General features: G+C 39.8%; 1 protein-coding gene across 9 annotated transcripts in view; it reads right to left on the reverse strand.

The window, feature by feature from the left end:
• Window positions 1–23,157, reverse strand: part of LOC136427693 (focal adhesion kinase 1-like) — a 62,654-nt gene that overhangs the window by 34,588 nt on the left and 4,909 nt on the right. For 6 of the 9 annotated variants that reach the window (XM_066416760.1, XM_066416764.1, XM_066416763.1 and 3 more), the window contains exons 2-14: window positions 22,193–22,354; window positions 21,218–21,393; window positions 13,726–13,813; window positions 12,296–12,375; window positions 11,820–11,882; window positions 11,258–11,453; window positions 10,766–10,843; window positions 10,101–10,205; window positions 9,115–9,229; window positions 7,299–7,335; window positions 6,430–6,497; window positions 5,151–5,186; window positions 3,035–3,088 (exon numbers count right to left, since the gene is read on the reverse strand). In XM_066416760.1, coding sequence (XP_066272857.1) covers window positions 3,035–3,088; window positions 5,151–5,186; window positions 6,430–6,497; window positions 7,299–7,335; window positions 9,115–9,229; window positions 10,101–10,205; window positions 10,766–10,843; window positions 11,258–11,453; window positions 11,820–11,882; window positions 12,296–12,375; window positions 13,726–13,813; window positions 21,218–21,393; window positions 22,193–22,279 — 1,183 coding nt within the window. In that variant the 5' untranslated portion in view covers window positions 22,280–22,354. The remainder of the gene's footprint in view (window positions 1–3,034; window positions 3,089–5,150; window positions 5,187–6,429; window positions 6,498–7,298; window positions 7,336–9,114; window positions 9,230–10,100; window positions 10,206–10,765; window positions 10,844–11,257; window positions 11,454–11,819; window positions 11,883–12,295; window positions 12,376–13,725; window positions 13,814–21,217; window positions 21,394–22,192; window positions 22,355–23,157) is intronic. The other 3 variants (XM_066416756.1, XM_066416762.1, XM_066416761.1) reach the window with 3 other exon arrangements.

Consider the following 23,157-nt stretch of genomic DNA (forward strand, 5'->3'; position numbering starts at 1 on the left):
GCCTGCACAGGAGGCTATTGGCCAGCATCCAATGCTGAAGGAACACCTTCACTAAATAGCTTCAAAGAAGGATTGCAGTCAGATGTGCAAAAGTTAGGTGTGACAGGCCGTTCAGTGTAATATAACCAGCTGTTGCCGCGCCGCGTGCCTGCGAAGCTGGTGTTTTACGGCGGTTATAACGGCTATACAGATACAGATCCACACAATGCAAGGAAGTGGCCAGCAACAGCAGGGAGACTGTGATGTTGGATTGAGACCAGGAGATAACATGTATGTGGGATCAGCTACAACAGACTCAGAGGAGATAAACCAAAAACAGTACAGCCCTGGATAAGACACTTACATGTATCTCATGATTTCTACACAGCAAAATAGATTCTTAAGTAGGATAACTTTGAAATTCTTCCCACTGACCTACATTGGACTTTGATTGCAATGCAAAGCTGGAACATCTAAAAAAAACCCTACATTTTGCTACTGTCAAACAATGCCTATTCAACATGCTTGATTAAACTAGTGATTTTGTCAATATATGGTTTCATGCAATATTAATACATACAAATGTATCATCTGACAATTTTTGATATGATCAGCCTAACACAATTCAATCCAAATTTTTTTCTCCCCAAAGTCCAAACAGAGAATATAAAACTTATATGGCATTGAGAGAACATTTAATTTCATTGCAGTGCATTGCTGGGAATTTCATGTACTATATCTATATGATTATGAGGCTCTTCGTTCTCTCTAGAATTGATTAAGTCTTGGGCAAACAACTCATGGTGAGGGAACAAGACAACAACAGGGAGACAGGGAGTAGGGTAATTGATTTTGTCCCCCTGCCAGAAGTTGAACTAGGTCTGAGTAAACAGTTGAGGACAAGTCAGCAGAAAATGTATCTGATTCAGAAGCTGACACATCAGAACAAACACAGGAAGGCAGTCTTAATGCATGATGTCATTTCCTGTAATGTGGGGATGTTGTTTGACATATTAAACTCTGTTTTAACAATGACAATGACAATAAGACTTAGTATTTCTTCAAAGTAAACTTGTGTGTTGTACACTGTGGACAATATATAGATATTATACATAAATGTTTTTCATTTTGTCGAAACAAATGATGTGTTCTAATTTTGCTACAGAGCATTTGAACTGATTTTGACACTACAATGACTTTGTTTATTTGCATTGATGGGAAAAGTAACATGATTTGCTTGAGCCCTAAGCTATCCAATCAATAACCAACTTGTCCACTTATTCAACCTAATGTAATCTTGACTAGTATACTCAATAAGAAACTCATCAGCCAACTTTTGAGATCAGTGAACGCAAGTGAGATTCTGTATCTGTATCTGTATCTATATAGCCGGTATAACCGCCATTAGGCTTAACACACCAGCTTCGCAGGCACGCGGCGCGGCAGCAGCTGGTCATATTACACCGAACGGTCTGTTACACCTAGTCTTTGGATATCTGACTGCAACCGTTCTTTAAAGCTACTTAGTGAGGAAGCTCCTACAGTACTTGATGACAACGAGTTCCATTCTACTATGGTTCTCGGGAAATACGAATTTTTGAACACATCAATCCTTGGCTGATAACTCTGGTACTTAAAAGCATGACTATTTCTAGTCCTCTTCTGAGCTGGCATTAGATTAACCAATAAGTGGTACAACATGTATATGGTGCACTCTCCTTGAGACTTTCTCCTTGCTAAATGAAAAAAAGTTGAAAACATCCTCTTGTTTATAAACAGCCTTCAAGTTCAACATGTATCCTGACTCCCTAGCTCTTGGCATGGGACACGCCTACTTCCAACATCTACTTCCTACCACTAGTCTTTTTGGCCTGATGCCCAAGTGATCTTGACACACAATGCAAGTGGTTTGAAAAGCCATTCTAGTACTTTGAAAAAGTCAATAAGTTACAAATGGTACCCTTTAGTAATTTTGATGGTCACTCAGTTGCTGCAACTTATCCGTTTGATAATACCAGCAATCTAGATTGATGTATGCGGCTCTTTTCGTGGGGACTATGAGTATACTTTGGTTACAAACTACAGGGAGCACCAATACAAAACTAAGTATCAAAAGACTTTATACAGGAAAAGGATATTCTGTCTATAATCCTCAAAACCCAATACACTGCCTGATCGGAGCCATCCCTCTAATTAGCTCCATGATTAATAGTGAGCATGGTGAATCCATTTTAATGTCATTACCTGCTTCATGGGGTAGGGAAAAAGGAGCATTGTCCTGTTCAGAAAGGCGGGGTACCACAAAATCTTTGTTGGAATCTATCTCCAACACAAATGGATGCTTTAATCGGGTTAATGGCAGAAGGGATGGGTGCTCAGCCTGCAGACACAAAGGAATCTTCCCTTGTTGGAGCCTGGTTCCATTCAGCTACACTGGCAGAGATTATAGGGTAGAACTGAATGGGATGTCTGCTTTTCACTGATAATTTACAATTATACTATAGTAGTCTATACCACCAGCTGACAACGGTAGATAGCTTCATTGGGAAGCGTAAAAGATTAGGTTAACTGGGGAACAGCTACATAATACTGGAACAGGACAAAAAGGCAATACTGCTGCATGGAAAATCATTTAGCTCCATTGAATGCACTCTGCTTGGTCTCATACTACTTACATTGTAGTTAACAAAATCATTTTAGGCCACACCATTTTAATATCTTGGTTAACGAAAAAAAATGCTAGATTGGAAAATCAACAGGATAACAGAATCTCATAGGAAAGTTTGTACTTTGATGCACACAATTTCAGGGAGTGAACAGGGTCAGGTGCAAGTTTTCACCCCAGCCTTCTGTTTTCATGATTTTTTTTGTTGCTAAAATTTTTTTTTAAATCTGTTAACCAAGAAATTAAATTGGTGTGGCCTTATCCTTTAAGAAATAAAGTTTGCAACTTTATGAAAGTTTAACAACCATAGTTTTAACTGAAAATGGAAGAATAATACAGAATTTCTCCTGTAAGATCTGACAAGGAAGATGATGAGAAGAAGTGACTTACTAGCTGGCATGGAGTAGTCATCATCATCCACAATCTCTGCATAGTCATCTGATTCTGTGCAATGCAAAACAAAACCTAGTCAAACTCTACACCATAACTATCTTCAAAGTTAGTCTTATCCATAAAAACAATCAAAATAGCTAGATATTTGACTAGTTATATCAAGTATTTTTTAATCAAACTTGTCTATGGCAGCATGAATACAACAGCTACATGTACATACAATGCTACAAAGTCGCTTAATATCTAAAATCTGTGATAACATTTAGTAACAGTATCCAACAGGAACACACTGTACATGCAACAGAAGACAGACATGTGTTTAGTCACTGTAACTTTCTGTGTATATGTTGTATCATAAGCACTGGTAATGAAACTTTTAGAATATCTAGTTCCTATAAATACCATGTTTCTTTTCCCTGCCTGCAAGCTTCTTCCTCCCTTTCTATTAACTCATTTTGTGCAATACTGTACACAGCCAGTAGAAATGTGCTCAGGAACACAGAAAAGGATGTACATGTCTGTCCTGGTTGCAGGTACAACATTCGTGTTGTGCAAATGTGATGTTGTGTGTTAGTTTTGATATCAACATGACATTACAAGACACAGTCCAAGATATTCTAACATATTCTAAGATATTTCAATCAGGCACAGAAAGAATAGTGAAAGATCATATTAAAAAAGTACATAACAAAAAACATACCGTATTTCTTCTAATAAAGGACGCACTTTTTTGACATTTCAACCTTCAAGATGAGGCTTCAGGTCAAAGCCAAAGTCGGGGTGCGCACTTTATTTAGGTTTTCTCTCGAGAAAAGTCGCGACGTAAGTCAGGAAGTCACCGATTATTGCCCCAGCAGGCTAGCCCCGTCACTTCGCCGACACGCAACGATAATTTATGCATGTTCTGTTCTTAATCATGTTCTTATGTTTACAAGATAACGATGCTACATCATACGTATATTTTTGAAAAGGGAATTCTAGATATAAAAATAATTGATTTAGCGATATTAAATATCAAATTATGAGACACCAAATAACGCTGGGTGTTTTCAACCGCGCGACTATTTCAGTGTGTCAGGCCGGCCATAATTTCGTGCCCCACGCCGCTTGTACTGTTACGCCGCTTGCGACGTCAATAATTTCCTAACCACCCACACGGCTGCAAATATGGGCACATCGTGCGTATCTGTAGATATTATTTATCAAAAACGTAATAGCTAGAATCTGAAATGTTCCAGAGTTCGCTTCAGCGGGAGTTTTGTTTTTGTTTTGACGGATAAAACGCGAAAACCCACGCCGCTTTACACGTTTGTCTTTGACTAGCCCGGTAGAAATCAAGCGGATCGTCGTCTGGTCCTTCAATATCAAGGAAGTTTGTCAGATATCCTGGCGCGAGGTTCTCAGCGTGACGTTTAAACTTCAAAACTTTTTACTCAAAATTTGAGCGGAGTAGAGGGTTAAATGTTGACCCCAAATAATGGTAATGTTTTCCCGAAAATTCCTTGAAAATGGAACGATTAAGAAAGACACCAGGACTTCATAGCGTGCCGAATACCGGGGCGTGGTCACATCTTGGAGACACGTGCCGAGCGACGGCGGCAGATCGGGGGTGCGCACTTTATTAAGGTTTTTCAGTGAAGTATCTCAGCTGGCGTGATTGGGGTTGCGGTAAAGCCCAAATCGGGGGTGCGCACTTTATTTGGGGTGCGTCCTTTATTAGAAGAAATACGGTACTAATCAAACCATCAAGATAACCTTTTTATGATATTTTTTGTGATAAAAATAGGTAATCAAATCATCATCTGCACAAGAGACATGTACAAGTATAGTGAAACTGAAAGGAAGAAGTCTTTAATATTTTTCCTTGAGTTATCAACTTATCGCATTGGATAGAATTGGTATAAGAGTAAGAGGCATACAGCAGCAACACACACCAGTCTCTGTCTTAAAATGTTTAAAGAGAAAATATAATGTTTGAGAATGATGTATTGTCAAAACGCAGTCTCTTAAACTTTCTAAAAAACAGTTGTTTGGGGGGAGAGAATGTTGAATCTGATATGTAAGAATATCTTGAACATGAAGTGACATGCACGGCAGAGACAGAACAGTTTACCCTCATCTTCGTCATCAGTGGTGGTCATGGTAGCCACTAGCAGGTCCGACAGGCAGCAGCACAGAGACGAGAGGCACAGACACAGCAAGGTTTAATACAGGAGGATCAGAGGGAACAGGTAACATGTCTACCAGGGCTCGAAATACCACTTGCATGTGCAAGTCTGCGCACATAAAATTGAAGCTGTGCACCTAATTTCATGAAGATATGCACTGGTGTAAGTTACCACCAGTAGAAATGTACAGTATCCCCTTGTAGTTTTCTTCTCGTAAATTTTTACTCCAAATGAAGAATTGGTACTCAAACAATTTACACATTAAGCAAGCAACATTTTGTATCCATTTTTAACTGGTATTCAATACATTTTTTACGAGTTTGGGACACATTTAGTGGCCTTAAACATGCAATTCAAAAGCGACCATCTTTGGGAATAGGGGTATCATACTTTCCTGAATGTGCAAAAAGTTGGTTGTGCAAGTAATTTATCTTTGGTGCAAGTGATTTTTTTTCTTCTGCACCAGTGCAAATTGACCCAAAAATGTATCTCGAGCCCTGTCTACTGATAGTGGACTCCAAAGATAGCTGTCACTTTGGCTCTTACATGTACTAGTACATAGGTATAATATACTTCACTCATTCCAAAACTCTACTGAACTTCTTAGATTATTCGCTGTGTTTTCATCTGATGTAAGCTACCAAGTATTCAACAGTGCAATGTATCACATGGAACACTGTTAAATCTATGATTTACTTTTTGTGGATGATAGCAAGATGACATACAATAGGTTTACAATAGAGACAGATACACAATGTGAAGATGCAGAATACACAGATACCAACAGAAGCGTTTTACTTACAGTATGTACCTATCCGAGTAAGCATGGAGGTAAGTTTGAGAGAGTAGGGGAAAGGGGTTTAGATGAGGGATCAAATGTATACTGCATACACAAACTATTACAGTAGTAAGATAGAGAACTAGTCTTTTCAACAACTGTTCTCTATCTCTGTGTAGAGTAATGATAAATCATTTTAACGTAACAGTTGTTAGTCCATCAAATCATTTAAGCAGCACTTGTAACTTAAGATTACAAAAAACAATACATTTTGACAATTTTGACAGGAACTTGTGGAAACACGTGTGTCACCTCTAAAAAGAGGATGAACTGAACTGAACTAAATTTTGAAAATCCCATTAATCTTAATCATTATATTTCAACTTGCCAGTAAGAAATGAGTACTGAATGCTCTTACTTTAACGTATGTGTATTACTTGTCTTACCTGAGACCAGGGAACCTTTCTTGCTGGAAGCATCACTTTTCCTGCTTTCTCTGCCATTGGGAGCACTGCTGATAATGAAACCACAAATCAACAGTAAATCAGACAGTTAAAAAAAATTACACATTCTACCAAAATCCTCTCCAAATAATAGCTAGGACTTCAGAAACATTAACACTAACAGGTACCTAAAGTGCCAATGTTTACTGAAGGAATCATCAAAACTGTAAGACATCCAGAATATCCACATGTATACATGTAAGCAACCCTCTTTTAAGTAAAACAAACATTTAAAACCACAACAATATTGCAGATTAGCTAAGTTCTGGACGATACCACTGCAATAACATAATAACGCCATGTAATTACAGTACATGTATTTGGCTACAGCTAACATTCAGAAGTCACAAGAGAACTCCAGAGGTGCACAGATCGATAGTCTTCCGAGACTGGACTGCCAAAGAAGAAGAACATTCAAAACCATAACAATACTACCGTTTAGCTATGTTCTGGAAGATACAACTGCAATAACATAATATATAATGCCATGTCATCACAATATTTGGCTATAGCTGCATCCTCAACCCTTAATAAAAAGCATACTTAGAAGATGCTGACACCTCAGGTGAAACATGATGGGACAGGAGCAGGTCATCTAAGGTGTCACTGCTTAGGAGGGGGTTATATTCGTGCATCATGCTGGAAGAATCCCGACATTTCAACAAAGCCTACTTATCTTCACAATCTCTGGAATATTTCGTTCAAATTACACAACCACCCCTATAGAAGAGTGGTATCAACCAGAGAAGGCATCGTGGAGCTCGCTGTTGAATGAGTCTATTGAGAAAAGAGGGGTGACATAATGTACTTACTTCATTCCTGGAGGAACAGGAAGAGCTCTTCTGCTATCTGTAAGAAACCACAGGATACATCCGTATCAGCCGACTCAAGATGCCAAAGCATCAAAGAACTAAGATGCCACCTGATTACACTTATGTCTTGAGCGATCTCGATGTCGTGAGTGAGTGTTACGATGGGAGCAAATCAGTTTCACAAAGTGTAAGGATCAGTACAGGAAGGGGAGAGGAGCAGAAGTTATCCTCAGATAATGTAGATAAACTGACATGGAAATTAACCCTCTCCCTGCTGTGGACCAGTGCACTTGCCAAATGTGCACTCTTTATGATATGAGTCAGTACTCGGGAGGTTAAGAAAAGCTCTCTGCCATCAAGTTTACTTTTTTTCCAGTGATAAGACAAAAAAAGATTCTAGTCTGAAATAAGCTACATACACCTGTAGTCATTGTATCATTACTTTTCTTCAGACCTGCCTTGGAAGTAACTGTTATCCAGGAGGCACTAAAGTGGTATAATCTGTAATCTTTAGATTACTATGTATTGACAGTTGCAGTAAAGCCCCTGTCACACTTGTGCGTATATATAAGCCCGCATGAGTTGCGTATCTACATGTTTTTGGTGAAGATTGAAGTTTCAGCCCAAGAAGACATTTCCTTGGTTCGATAACTAGGCTACACAACGGTGGGTCAACGCAGAAAACAACTTTTTCCCCGCAAACTTTCCTTAAACCTAAGAAATGTTACTGCACAACTCATGCGCACTTGAATATACGCACATGGGTACACATGGGTGACAGGGCCCTGACATCTATATGTCTCCAACACATTCCAAGGCATCATGTAGTAAGGTGACAAAATGGCTACAGCTACATACACATGAGCAGTTAAGTGCATTAGTCATCTGCCTATAAAGCAAGCACATAAACGGATGATATAAAACAGACTTGGTATCAGAAGTTGAAGAGTAAAGTTGAAGATATTGTACAACAAAAAAAGCAACATGAAGAAACAAACTTACAGTAAAAGGTGGAATGAAACCTTGATTCCCGTACTCTAAGAAAACGACTTGTAAATTTCTACTTGGTGAATATTTAAAAGAAAATATGAGATGTGAGAAACCTAGAAATTTCTGCCACTGTTTCTGGAGGTACTTGGTTAAGGATTGCCGGGAAGCAGACAATCTCCGCTTACCGGCTTGGAATATATGGAAGGCTACAGGGAGGGAATAGGCAAACAGACAGAGAGAGAGAGAGAAGAGACAAACCTTCATTGTCACAACAAGACAATACAAACAGTACAAACAACAAATAAAGCTGTGAAGGTTTTGAGAGTGATGAAAGAAATATACATATTTATAATTATTTACATTTTTTGTATGTAGGGCGGCAATAGCGTATGAATATGAAAGTTGATCATGTATTGAGTGTAATATTCATGAGCAAGTGTATGACAATTAAGAAAATGCATTGTATTTGTTACATTTTAGGCAAACGTTTACAAAGAAGAGGTATTAGAGAGTCCTATATATTGTATATCGTGTCCTGTACCCAGCAAAAAGTAACAACATATTTGCCACAGTGAAAGCTGGGTACATTGTAGATGTTGCATTGATGTGTTTTTTTTTTCCTTTCCATCATAAATGTGAAGACAACCATTCAAGCTCAATCAATGCTTTAGAAGGCAACTCGGTGACAATTAAGTCAAAGTTCGAATTGGTTAGCTCAAGAGTCAGAAGAACGTAAATGAGAGAAGTGAATCTTGTAAGATGCAAAATGATCCCCTTAAAAAAAGCAAAAAAAAAGCAAACTTGGTACAACTGGGAAGATGCTTACCATTTGGTCGTGTGATGAGGGAGGTTGTACTGTTGTGGGTCAGCTTGCAGTACCCGTCCACCAGGTTAGCCATCTCCTCGGCTATGGCCAGGGATGGCGTCGTTATGGTCAGGGTCTGTAAACACAGGGCTCAAAATTCATTTTTGGAAATAGGTGCACTGGTGCACCCAACTAAAACAATTAGGTGCACAAAAAAAATTTGCGTGCACCACATAAAATAAAGTTCAATGTCAGCAAACCATAATTACAATGTTTAGCGCTACTGCCTCTCTTAAGAACTTCAATCTGTAATTATTCAGCTGCAAAATTTCAAACAAGTGATACAGTACAACAACAAAAAGTACAACAAAAGGTTCTTTTGCTTTTCTGATACATTTCAAGAATATCTTGTATACATGTACTAGTGTACAATAGTATCTTTAGCCTACTGTATAGTGTACAAAAATATCTAGGTGCACCGGTGCACCCACAGTCAAAACTTAGGTGCACAGCTCCAATTTTGGGTGCACACAGGTGCACATGCACCCACTATTTCGAGCCCTGAAACATGACATGAGACTGACGATTCAAGATGGCACTGATACCCAAGTTGACGATTTTTGTATCAGCGAAACGCACAAGGCAAGTAGTACAGTCTCCTGGCTCCCGGGAATTGAACCCCCACACTGTTACATCAGGTATGAAATATGAGAGACTTAGAGAGAGAGAGAAATGAATACCATTCTGCCCACAGACAGCATGTGGTACAGCAATGCCACCTATTGGACACAATATGAACTACAGAAAAGTTGCAACTACATTGTACATGCACAATCATAGACACAAATATTGCATCTATTTGTCGAAATTCTACAAAAAATGCACTGCTCCTTTCTTATTTGGTCAGCTAAAAACCTTTCTTATTTGGTCAGCTAAAAAAAGACATTTACCAAAACTGATATATGATAAACCAGAAGAGAAGGTACTTTTATGTGGACCATACTGACCTCGCTGGCGCCAAAGATCTCCAGCTGCAGGGATCCCTTCTTCTCAGGCTCCACCAGGGTGGTCTTAATGGAGTGAACCTGGGCAAAGTCTGCCAGCTGGTTGGGCTAAAAAGAAAACAAACATACTTGTAACTATAAGCAATGCACATTATCATGTATTTCTGAAGACATATCATGTCTATAGCAAATACTGTAAATTATTTTTGTTTTCGTAGGCACTAATTTTGCAGTAGAAGGGGAATGGAGGTTTTTGCCATGTTTAAGGTTCACAGTGGAAACAATTCTGCAGTACAGTAGTAATGCATTGGAATGCATATTCACGCTGTCATGAATTTGTGAAACACATTATAACACACAGCAAACATGTCAAGAATTACAGTACAAGTACCTTGTTATGAACTAGGAAGGTTCATTGTTTCAAGCAACATTGAGTCCACGGCAGTAGCTTTATTACACCTTTGACTTTTGCTTATGGAACAAAACTACTACTGTAACAGTGATGTAAGATATACTACAGACTCTTGGAGAACTCAAGTTTCATATGATAAGCAGTCTTATCTCAGAGGGAGTTATCTAACTGTACATAAATGAGTGGTAGGTGAATATACTGTATCTTAAAGTTTTATATTTTCTTGTGAGAGATTGAATGAGTCCTGAGTACTCACAGCTGCTCCCTTGTCTGTAGTGTAGCTGATGCAGACATCTGGTCCAATCACAAGCTCCACAGAAACACTCCATCCTTTCTGTATAGAGAAAATCCAAAGTATGAAAATCAGGGTCCGAAAAAGACCCTAATGTCTACTTAAGCACACACACGGTATGATGTAGTACCACTTGAAATAAGCATGACCCTTCCTGCACATTTAATATTTAGTGTGTCCGGTGGTATAGCGTCCTTAGTAATTTCGCAAGCAGCAATGTCCAATTTGCTGCACATGCTAAATTGAAAATATCACAAAAATGCAATTATGCATTGGTCTGAAAATACTTCTTCGTAATCAACGAGCATTATGCAGTCCAAAAAGAAACATTATATGTAGACACTTCCAGTAAAATACATGTAGCTTGACAGTAGCTTGACAGTAGCTTGACAGTAGCTTGACAGTAGCTTGACAGTAGCTTGACAGTAGCTTGACAGTAGGGAAGTTGAGACTCACCCCAAGTGCACACTTGAACTTCTCCTGGTCGTATCTGTGGAATCTGTAGATGAGCTCAAAGAACTTGAACACACACTCCTCCTCCGTCATGGACTCATAGTCTTTGAAGTTCTGATGAATCAGCTTCCGCATGTTCTTGGGTTTGACTGTCTCCAGGACTGACTTGGGGAAGAATCTTTTCAGTCCCAGCTCTTTCCTGTAGAGCAAGGGCACAGACTGATTGGCTTGTTGTACATTGTACTACTGTACAAAAATGATAATCTGCTAGATGTTGAGACTATGGTACTTGTAACTGCTGACCTGTCTGCCTCTTACAATTTCTATGTTGCCATTTCAAATGCACAAGGTTTGCTTTTTGGTCACCATGTCATGGCATTGAAGTGCCCCCTATTTATAGGTGGTGGTACTGCAGCTCCAATATTCATGTACACTATCTATACAGATATCAACATGACTTTGTCATCGGGAGAATGTGCCTATATGAATAATACTTGGCAAGAAAAGACCACCAAAAGAAATATATCCCAGAACTGATCATTAAAAACGGTGCACAAAAACTTACTCAAGGTACTCAAAATTTGCCTTCTTGTCCAGTGCTCTCTCTGGCATATCCTTAAACAGTCTCCTGAAATGTAGAAAAATAGGTAAGACAGGAAGCAACAAACACAAAGATGCAAACACAGTGGTAGGATGCTAATTTTATCCTTCCAAAATTATCACATCCAGGGTGCAACTGGTAAAACACATGCTAAGACATTATGCTACAATGCCAGCTAAAAAATAAGCCGACTGCACAGCAAAGGAGACTCCTAAGACCTCCAACTGACTGTGCTTGAAAATGAAAAAAGGAACATTTTTCCACGCCTTACTACATAAAATCTACCATAATAAAATTGGTATATATATATGTCTGCCATTCAAAGGGGTTTCAGCTCAACAATCACTAGTCTAGCTTTGTTGCTAGGGTTGTACAGACATGTGGAGAGGGGCAGTTCATAATTTGTTTAAGACAAGAGTGTCCTTGGGACAATGTCTGACCTGATTTCCAGACAGCCCAGTCTGATGGCCTCATCTTGGTCTATGGTGTCCGCCAGCTCATTCATGTAGTCTGTGCGTATCTTAGGAGCAAACAGATTCAAAGGTTAACCTTGAAATAAATTTGTTACATGTACAAACTTGTTTATAAAAGGAATGTTTCAATCTTAGAAACTGTAATGTAAAGGATGGTTAAACCAAGGAGGTTCAAATTTCAAACCCTCCTTGGTTAAACCAATATTGTGATATACTTATATACCATGGAATTACTATATCATAATCATTGTATTCAATTATGTGTAATTATAGTTGTAGAAGACTTTGTGGAAGATCATGTACTTTTGTTGTGTCAATAAAGGTTACTATACAAAAATATCTGATGAACTGAAGATCTATTTTTTTAATAAATAAATCTATAAAGACTACATTAAAAGATGATTTATCTTTTTTTAAAGCTCAGTAATCTTATAGTTTTATATCTGTATTATATCTGTATTACACTAACTGTTTCATTTAGGAATACATAAAAATATGTATAAAATCCTTACATGATTCATGTACAACACACATGCATATACAATGTATGCAATCCTTATCTGATCTGACCTTTAACCATATCTGATAAGAGCTTACCAAAGCATGGCGGCCATGTTATATATAAACACCAGTATCACACTATTCTTACAATGCATGCACATTACATGAGTGTTGTTGCTCCATGGAGCCTTGTAGTCATATCTAGACTGTAATGTGTATATCTGCAATCAGTAGACAATGCCCTTCTAGTGTTTTGGCCCCTTTGCCTGGTGAACACAGTTGCCAGGACTTGACTAAAATTGGTCGGGACGTATTCAGGCCAGACAGTCCAGTCTGGGACACTATTGGTTATCCGAGTGACAGCAGGGGTCACAAATAGGATCACAGTGTTTCTAGATGGGCAGGGTTAGGCTCTAATAGGATGGAGCTTTATCAGCTAGACAGGTGGGGGCTTAGCAGTGGGACTGGAAGATATGCCAAGAATGTGCATCCACATGTACATGGAAAAGGCATTCTTTAGAAAACATTGTGTTTTTATGGAAAGTCTGACACAAATGAACTTAAACTTATATGGGTGAAGTTCACAAGATGCATGGCATCACATTTTTCAGGTGTAGATGAAATCATTATACCAAACTTGTACACATGTTTGTACATAACTTCATAAGAACATATCTTTCTATGGCATAATTCTGTAAACAAGTTGCCCCTTGAAAATGTTATGGAATAGTTCTTAGTCAAGTGACCATGAATGACTCTGTACAAAAATGTAACTTCAAATCATACAAGTTGATGAATGTTTCATGTAATATTTCATGGTCCATGTTGTAATCTATCACCCCATGAATCAGTCCTTTTTTGCACACAATAATCAAATCTTTTTCTCCAGTCCTTACCTGGTCATACAGGAAGAAGAAAGTGACTCTGTCTCTCTCAAGCAGGTCCTTGTAACTTCTGGGGATAAACCGAATCCGCAGCTCGAATCTACAGGGGACAAACGTGAAACTTTCTTTAGTGTCCTAGCTCTCAACCATGGAAGTCAAAAGAGGTAGAATGATATAATATCATCCAATATCAGTTACATGCAACTTGGATATTTATTGTTTTAACAATTTTACTTTGATAAGGCCACACCAATTTGATTTCTTGGTTAACAGAGTTTTTGAAAAAATGCTTAACTGGAAAATCAACATGAAAACAGAAAAGTTTGTACTTTGGTGCACACAGTTTCAGGGAGTGAACAGGGTCAGGTGCAAGTTTTCACCCCAGCTTTCTGTTTAAATGATGTCCTCATGCTAAAATTAAAAAGTCTTCATTCATTCATTAAAAAAAAATCCGTTAAACAAACACCATAAGCTAGAGAAACTATCACAAAGTCATGAATTTTGTATGATGAACGGCCTTTTGAATTAAGACATCACTGGCCCTACTTACATGCATCTAACCAAGAAATTGAATTGGTGTGGCCTAAAGGGCAAAATATAGCAATAAGAATTTTTAAGATAGTATTTTTCTAGACTGCATTTATGCCTATGAATGTATTTGCCTGGACTGCAGAATGTGATTCAACGTACATGTGCAGTATTTTTATTCTATATCGCCATTTCTGCAACAAGGGTGTTGAATGATAAAACACAGTAACATTCGTCAACTTCCAACGCTGTGTTTCTCCAGGTCTCCCAGATGTTTTACTTCCTGCTTAACACGGAGTCTGAACTGGTACAGGAAGTCACACTTAAGTTGTTCTTAAAATTACAGGAACTCAAAGTTGCGGTGGAATGTTTTTCTCATTTGCATGGGTAATAAGTACCTGTAGGTCATATCAAGAACATCTGGTTTTTCTACACCAGACATTTCGGTATCACAGGTTCAATTTTTTTCAGTTTCTACCATGTGTGATTCATAATAATACCAAGCCTGTATTCTTTAAGCTTCAAGCTGTTTAAAAACATTTTTCTCTGCAGTCTCAAAAATGACAGGATTCAGGTGTGTGCATGTACATGTGTATTTGAAGTCCTGTAAAACAAAACTTGATCATTGCTTCTTCAACGTATACCACACAATTTATTTCCTTTTTTTTTTTCAAAGTGAAAATTAAGCAATGAAATCAAGATGAAAGCAAATGGGGAGAAAGAGAAAGACTTGAATCGGACTTCCTGAAACTGGGTATACCAAGATATATACTTTCTCCTCAGTTTCTGTTTTATTTTTGATCTTCCAGGTCAGCCTTATTTTCTCTAATCCAAGAACAATCATGTACTGTAAATGTATTCGCATGGTTTTTATTTCGCGCTAAGGCAAAAATGGAGTGTTCGCGGTGATTTTAAGTTTGCGGCAGCACTATAGTTACATACTGCTAAAGTATTGAATAAAAATGTTTGCGGTGGTTAAAACTTCGAAAACCGCAAACATACAGTACAGATCTCGTTTAACTTCCCTTCCCACGCGGTTCACACGCGTTTAAAACGCGTTTCCACCGCGGTTCAAAAGCGGTTAAAACGCGTTCCCACCGCGGTTAAAAGCCGGTTCAAACGCGTTTCCACCGCGGTTAAAAGCCGGTTCAAACGCGTTCCAACCGCGGTTGAAAGTCGGGGCAATCGCGTCGCTGGCTATCTAATTAAAAATCTCGTGCGAACGGCATTGTCCGGTACACGCGTACACTCCATTCATATCAAACTTGATTGACGTCTGGCTTGGAAACCCTGCCGGGAGAAATAATTATCTTACAAACTCCCCTGCTCTCTTGCTTTCCGACAAGCGCCGGGCGGGGAGATCTCCTTGCCGCCATGCCAGCGCGTTGCTGTAGGCAGGCGCGGCAGTGGCGGTTGCTATGTGCTGATGGACAGAGCGGCGCTCTTTGATGTGCGCTGAGTTCGTGACATATCGTCACAGTTTGCCGCGGGAAAAAGACACAGGGAAAGCATTGGAATTGGATTTTTTTCTCGGTACTACTAAAAATTGGGGGAACATTTTGCGATCAGATTAAAGGCATTTCCAAGCACGAAACGTCAAGAAAATAAAGGAGGTAACGCGGCAAGACCGCGACGCTATTTTCACCCATCCACACGCTTCAATCCCAACGTGTTAATTAATAACAAGGCGCTGCACGCCGCGTTAGAAAATTATATATCGGCATCATAAAGATCATTGTTTACTTTACTTTACCCACTCGTACTACATGTACATGAATACGGTATGTCCCAACAGAATTGATTCTGTACAGAAGACTTGTTCACAATCGGCAATCCTGGTGTATTTTGTTGGGACGCTTTCGTCAAACAGCCGGAAGACTTGTGAATTTGCCTATCCTCGTTTCACGTTCGCTTATGCTCGTTGTCCGTCGTCAGCAAATGAGACTGTTTCGTGTGCTCACGAGGTATCACTACTTTCGTCGGCAAAGGTCGGTGACATATTTGCTTACGAGGAGGAAAGACGACAGGAATATTTATCGTGAAAAGTAACATGATTGTTGGGAAAACATCACGTAATAATAATATTCTATATGCCACTCAGTCGGTAGATAAAGTGTTGTTCAGAAAATTTTATTCCAGAAATAAAGTAAAATCGATGCTTTTGTAAATCTTCATATCAACATTAGTTTATCTAGATATTTCCAAACTTTACACAACACGGCACGGGAGATCATTTCTGCTCAGACTCTCAGGCGCGCCACTCCTGTCAAAATTGATTGATGATCTCTCTCTTTGTCGCCGGCCTGGCATATGATCAGAGGCGGGCGGTGGACAGTGCGCGGGAAACTTGTGTAGCGAAGTTGTTCCAGAAGAATTCTCACACTGAAGGGTACACTTTAATATGAATCCGACCACAGACAGCAATGGTAGACGGGTTCGACACAAAACACCCGGTCTACGATCTTATTCTAACTGGCGATTGAAATGTGCTACCTAGGACTAGTAGGAGTTTTTTTTCTAAACTTGCTTGGTGCTACGAAGTTTGGTCGAAACGCTAGGAAAAGACGTTATGTACATCTACGCGGGGAAGTGTGCTCGGTAGGCTACCACTTCTATATGATGACGTCTTTGGTTCTACTAGCTAAATTTCCCCGCCAAATTATTCCCTTTTGGTCAGAAGTCTGTTGGTGACGGGCAAACTTGCTCATTTTGAAAAATGATTAATTTTGTTTGTCCTTTTTTTCCACACACAGGTAGAGCATGCTTCAGTGGCTTAAAGAGTCCAAGGACGAATGCTACCACTACCAGCCGTTTTGTTCTAAAGTGCGCGCACAAGCGTGCGTGTGTCCTGTTGACGATATTTTATTTACCCTAGATCTAACACAACGTTCGAATCTTTCGGTTTCTACTAACATGCGTTTTATGTATAAAACAAGGGATGAAGTTTGACTATAGTATGTGACATAGATTTCGCACTGCTCATAAAATCAGGTAAATCAATGATTATTTAACCTCCTTGATTACATATTCCGTGTTCGTTTCACTCTTTTTTTATCAGTGCAATTGCGCAAGAAAACCAATGCTTGAGGGGTGTGTTGAAGTAATTTTTTCTCACATTTATTACTTACCGTTCAAAATTTTACACGAGACTCCATCAGCCCAGACTTGTGGTAAAGCTTTTCCCAAACATTACGTTGAACTTGAAATACTAGTACAGTACATTCTATTTGAGTAAGTTTCTGTTCTGGAAATGTAAATCCCAGCGCTACTATCCCTGTAAATCTGCACGGTTTCAAATCAGTTTAGATTGGCAAATTAATGTTTAATTAGAATTACTATTGCAAAGCAGTGATAATTTGGATGGTGTGGTTTATTTTAGCCAAACTCACGGGGAAATTCTGGTTTTCCTCCTTTCCTCACGAAACAAACAAGCGATTGGAATACACATCTCAAAGCCTGTTCCTTTGCGATGTCACGTCGCAGAGTAAACAAAAGCATTGTCTAGACAGCTACAGGAGTACAAGCGTCACTGGTGGGTTCTAATGTTTCGCACTTCATGTGACGCGGCAAGACAGTACCATTTACGTTTGTAACAACCAAAAGTACATTCCCTATCACTAATCATCACCCTTACTTGAGCCTTTGGGCCTAACTCGTGTTGTATTTCAATCTTTGTTGCATAGTATTACTATTAGCCAGTGACTACTAGCAATGAATACAATTTTTCCCATTATTAGCGCCTGGTAACTTACCTTGTGTTATGTGTATGCATGCCGAAATTGACTGTCGGGGCCAGAGGGATCCGGAAGAGCTTCCCACGGTGTCTTTCTTATGCTGAGACCTCTTCCCTATGAATTCCTTGTTCTGACGAAGTTTTGTCCTGGTTTGCGTTGCGTTTTAAACTTACCTTTTACTAACTCAAGCTGTCACGGTTCTGTTTGAATCACACATGTTGCGTCAGGACTTACCTTTCAATAAACGTTTGACACTTGAGGAACTAAATATGGTTTTAGTATTGGAAGAAATGGTATATAACGAATCTAATAATTCTGTACAAGGAGAAAAAGTATTTGCAACAACGACGTCTGCCGCTAAGACATGAATCAGACAGAAATAGTAGATTTTTAAACTCCTTTCTTTCACATCATTACGTCTTTCTCTTTCAATTTGGTAATACGAACTTTCTCATCATTCCCAAGCGCATTGTTCTTTAGCCTGGATGTCAGACCCCCAAAATATCTATCGTGTGGAGATGTCAGAGTTTGGGGGTCTGGCATCCAGGCTAATTTTCACGAGAGTTTCAGTGTTGTGTTTGCGTTCAGTTTAACAGTCACACTGAATGTTTACCTTTCAAAAGTTGCGTATTTATTGAAGGTTGTGTTGGCGCTGGTACGTTGCATAACTAACAATACTTATACTACTTACCATTTCTAACATATATTTTCACGTTACTACGACTGTTATGCGCTGTTGTTTACGAACAACACATTCATATACTACGTCACACGACTCATACAAAAGGTAAGTTAGTTATCGATCCTCTTTCGGCAGCCACTACATCTTGCCTGAGCCGACATCGTCTATTACAAATTTGGTAATACGGTAGGTGTCAGATATGAAAAAAATCGCTATATTTTGAGACACGTCTGAAAACATTTCCGTATTCTCCGATCGTACAAAACGTAGATCTACGGACAAGAACAAGTAGGAAAGTGGGAAAACGCATCGTACGGGGTTCATGCAATTCATAATTTAGTCATATGTCAGATCGGCATGACTTTTATTCTCATCTTATTAATTACTAAAGAAACACAATTTTTACGGAATTCTGCATACGAGTTTTAAGGAATACATTAATTTCTCGTAATTCTGCACTCGAGTAAGTTTTACGGAATACATACGATCCTTACTATTAGTAAAACTCCGTATAAATTCCGTAAAATTCGTATGCTATGAATTCCGTTAAATTTACGTATTCCGTATAATTCTTATGAACACTCCTGTGAGAATACGACCAGCGACATTGTCATTGTCGTCAAACACGAAGATGCCGACACGTATATGGCCAATCACTCCTAGCTAGACCTGTTTATGACACAAACGATATTATACCAACAATATATCATCACATGTCAAACATAAAGTGGGGGACAAAAATCCGTGCAGAATGTTGCAACAATCAACGCGGTCCTTCTTTGACACCATGCCATCAAAGAAGCCGCGCGTCGCTTCGCACATGTCAATCAAATTGACACAAGCGGCTCGATCGCCGAAACTGCAAATTCACTAGCCTCCGTTGCAGTCCTTTTCCCCGCAGCGTTTTTTTTTCAATTTTTTTTTTTTTGGGGGGGGGCGCCCCACGTATCTGCTTGGGATCCCGTATCCGCCGTGCCTCTGTGTCCGCTATAGACCCTGTGTCCGCTGCTGGGCACAGGGTCTATAGCGGACACAGAGGCACGGCGGATACGGGATCCCAAGCAGATACGTGGGGCGCCCCCCCCCCCCCCCCAAAAAAAAAAATTGAAAAAAAAAACACGCTGCGGGGAAAAGGACTGCAACGGAGGCTACAAATTCACAGGGTTCAATTCTTGCTAAAATTCACCAAGGGCACTATATATGTGTACTTGGCTTCACCAAGGAGGTTTCAATCTTGACGAAACCTCCGTGGTTTCAAGGAGTGAGCTCAGATTTCATTTTTCGCCAGGCGAGTTTTTTTTGACCAGCGATTGGATGAATCTAGGTCAAAATTTGCATACGCAGGTTACGCGGGTTTATTTTCTTATCCCGAAAGTACGCTGCGATATAGCGCGGCTCTCGCAAAAATCGTACACAGAAAAGAATACACTATGACTTATGTAATTCTTTTTGTGGCCAGATGCTTTCAAAATAGACACAGGACTAGTATTTCTCGCCCTGCCGCCTGGTGGTGTAACAATGGACGTAAATAATCTTACTATTATTACGTTGTTATTAGAAGTACATTCGTCTGCGATATGTCGTCGATTGTTTCAAATGTCAACGAATAGATAGTTCGCTAGATTTATGTGCAGATGATTTTAAGTGATTTTAAGAGCAAAGCCGTAAGCCTCCTTTGCAGGTCTTCTGCAGAAGATCTGCCATCTGGGCGGCGCCGGCGTTAATTTTGGGGGGCGCTGAATCGCGATTTTCAACATATTGCGACCGGGTTCTTTTGCTGAAGAGATTGTCTCAGGACTGATACATCTGCCAGAAAAAAACGAAAAACTTGAACTGTTTTCTTCAAAATAACTTTATTGTTGCAATGTACATGAATTTTCGCAAGTTGTGCGTGAGTGTCATTGAAGTTGAATGAAAAATGACAACGCTTACAGCGTCGAGAAGTGACAACCCTCGCGCGCTCCATGGCCTGCCATTTCTAACTGGAGTACTATAACGTTACACTCCGTAATAAGGAAGGCCGTCGGTATTACCAACCTCCTTGGTATTACACACTCCGTATAAGGAAGGCCGTCGGCCTTTCCGGCCGCGGACGTGTCTTGAAAACTTCAAAGGCCCGCCACACGCGTATGAGCTCCGCCCAGCTCCAACTTGCATGCATAATCACACGAGATAACACGCGCTTCACGACGCGTGTTACACGGCTTTCCACCGCGTTTGCACCGCGTTTCCACCGCGGTTCAACCGAGAATCCCCCGCGTTTCCACCGCGGTTCAACCGAGAATCCCCCGCGTTTCCACCGCGTTTCCACCGCGTTTCCACCGCGGTTCCACCGCGTTTCCACCGCGTCTGGATGGGAAGTTAAACGAGATCTGTACTGTAAAACCACCACGAACATTTCTGCATTTGCAGTAAGAGTTCAACTCAGAGCTGTGCCAAATGCACCAGATACCTGATGACTGATGCAGAGATTGAAAATTCGTATGGTAAGAGATTTTTCCTTCTGTAACAGTTAGATCAAAAGTTCAAGAACTCTACAATAAGCTTTAGAACTCTTTACCTCCATTCTGTTGCTGGGTGGATGTTCCAGTAGAGGTCGCTGACCTCACTGATGGCCAGGTCAGGGTTTAACCAGTAGGTCTCCTCCGACTTGGTGTGGTTGATTCTCATGGCGTAACAGGCCTCGTACTCCCGCGTACCGGCCGCCAGACGACCAACCACCACGTGGATGATGTTCTAGAGGAGATGAAGAAAGATGACATATTGATATTGATAGTAGGGGCGTCCTCACTAGATAGCTTTAAACAACACTTGCAGTTAGATGTGCAAAGGTTAGGTGTGACAAGTCGTTCAGTATAATATGACCAGCTGCTGCCGCGCCGCGTGCCTGCGTAGCTGGTGTGTTACACCAAAGGGTGTTATACCGGCTACACAGATACAGACATCACAGACCGTGTTTTATTATATGATAGTCATACGATAAAGCAGCAAAACAAAAAAATTTTATGTCATATAATATGTGACATAGAATATGATCACATGTATATTCGAAACAAGAAAGAAGTGGAGAAACATAAGAAAAGGACTGAATTCTGTTAAACACGGGGCCACTGCAGGTTTTTTGAACATTACTTTTCTTAGCACAAAATTGTTCAGCTGTGACAACACCCAGTTTCTAACATCCCAGCAACATGTCTGACCAGTTTGAGCCTGTGCCACAGGCAACAATTTGTGACTGGCATTGAGATGTGTGTGCTGTCATTACTGCCGCATTCTTTGAGGCCTGTAAAAACGTATGCGTAAAAAGGTAACACAAAATATATGTATCTGCTAAGCTATAATTGTTGGTTTGAAGTTACACCTAGTAAGACATATAGGCAATACAACGAACCCGGTACTAAAAACACAGCAAATATACTTGACACTGCCAAGACAGGTAGAAATAAATTTTAGAACTTGAAGGCTTATTTTGGGGGCATTTACCAGCTCCATTTCCTATCCCCAAAATTCAACATCATTTTCACAATTGCAGTACCTTAACATCTGTGCCATCGTTGTACTTGACAGAGTTGAACGTTCCGTTGGGTAGGAAGACTCGCAGTGTTAATCTCTCACTCGCCATGGCTACAGCGTGTCTTCTGTGTGTGTACTGTACTGCACGCGCTTCAAGCAGCCGCCATCGGGTTCAACAGGGGACCTGAGGAGAGAACAGAAAACTGATTATGTATTTCTAATAGAAAAATTACTCATTCATAAGTGTAGTATGCTTTCTCAAAACAAACGTAAGTCTAGCATTACTCTATCGCCATTTCCATGGCAAATGCTCCGCGGAACTTCATTTGCTTGCGCCTCCACTCTGTACTTTCTAAGAAAATTGAAGGACACGTTTTGCCACTTCCACAGAAGCAAATCACTCTTCTCATTCCATACTCCACCTCTATCTCAGGAGGGAGTACCATGCTGAAAGCCAGTTTTCCTAGAACTACATCGCTATGGAACAAGGTTCTTCCTGATTGCTTCCCTGATGGGTACAACCTTAACCTCAAAGGTGAAGAAACATCTGTCACCACAGTATAGTACATTTAAACAACAGAGTCCTCTGATACGACACAAAGAAATAACAGTGTATTGCAACTTCAGATAGATCTAGCTTCATGTTGCACTTCACTTCATGACCATGGCTAGAATCAACCATACATCAAAGATCTGACTTTCATTATAATACTAGTAATAGTAGCCACTTCTGTCTATTTCAATACATTTTAAGAATATCTTTCGAAAAAGGGTTCACATTAAGTGAAATGTTGTGGTATAGGCAACATTGAAAAATACAATTTGTGCACCATCAGAATATTTTGAAAAGAACAAAATGAGCTTATGTGTACATCAGAGACTCAGGTCCTGACTCTTAAATATATCGTTACATATTATTATTAATAAACCAACATGCCAAACAGACAGTTCCATACTTTACTAGCTGCACAGAATTCCAGAATTCTA

This window comes from Branchiostoma lanceolatum, chromosome 2, assembly GCF_035083965.1.
Source record: "Branchiostoma lanceolatum isolate klBraLanc5 chromosome 2, klBraLanc5.hap2, whole genome shotgun sequence".
Lineage (NCBI taxonomy): Eukaryota > Metazoa > Chordata > Leptocardii > Amphioxiformes > Branchiostomatidae > Branchiostoma > Branchiostoma lanceolatum.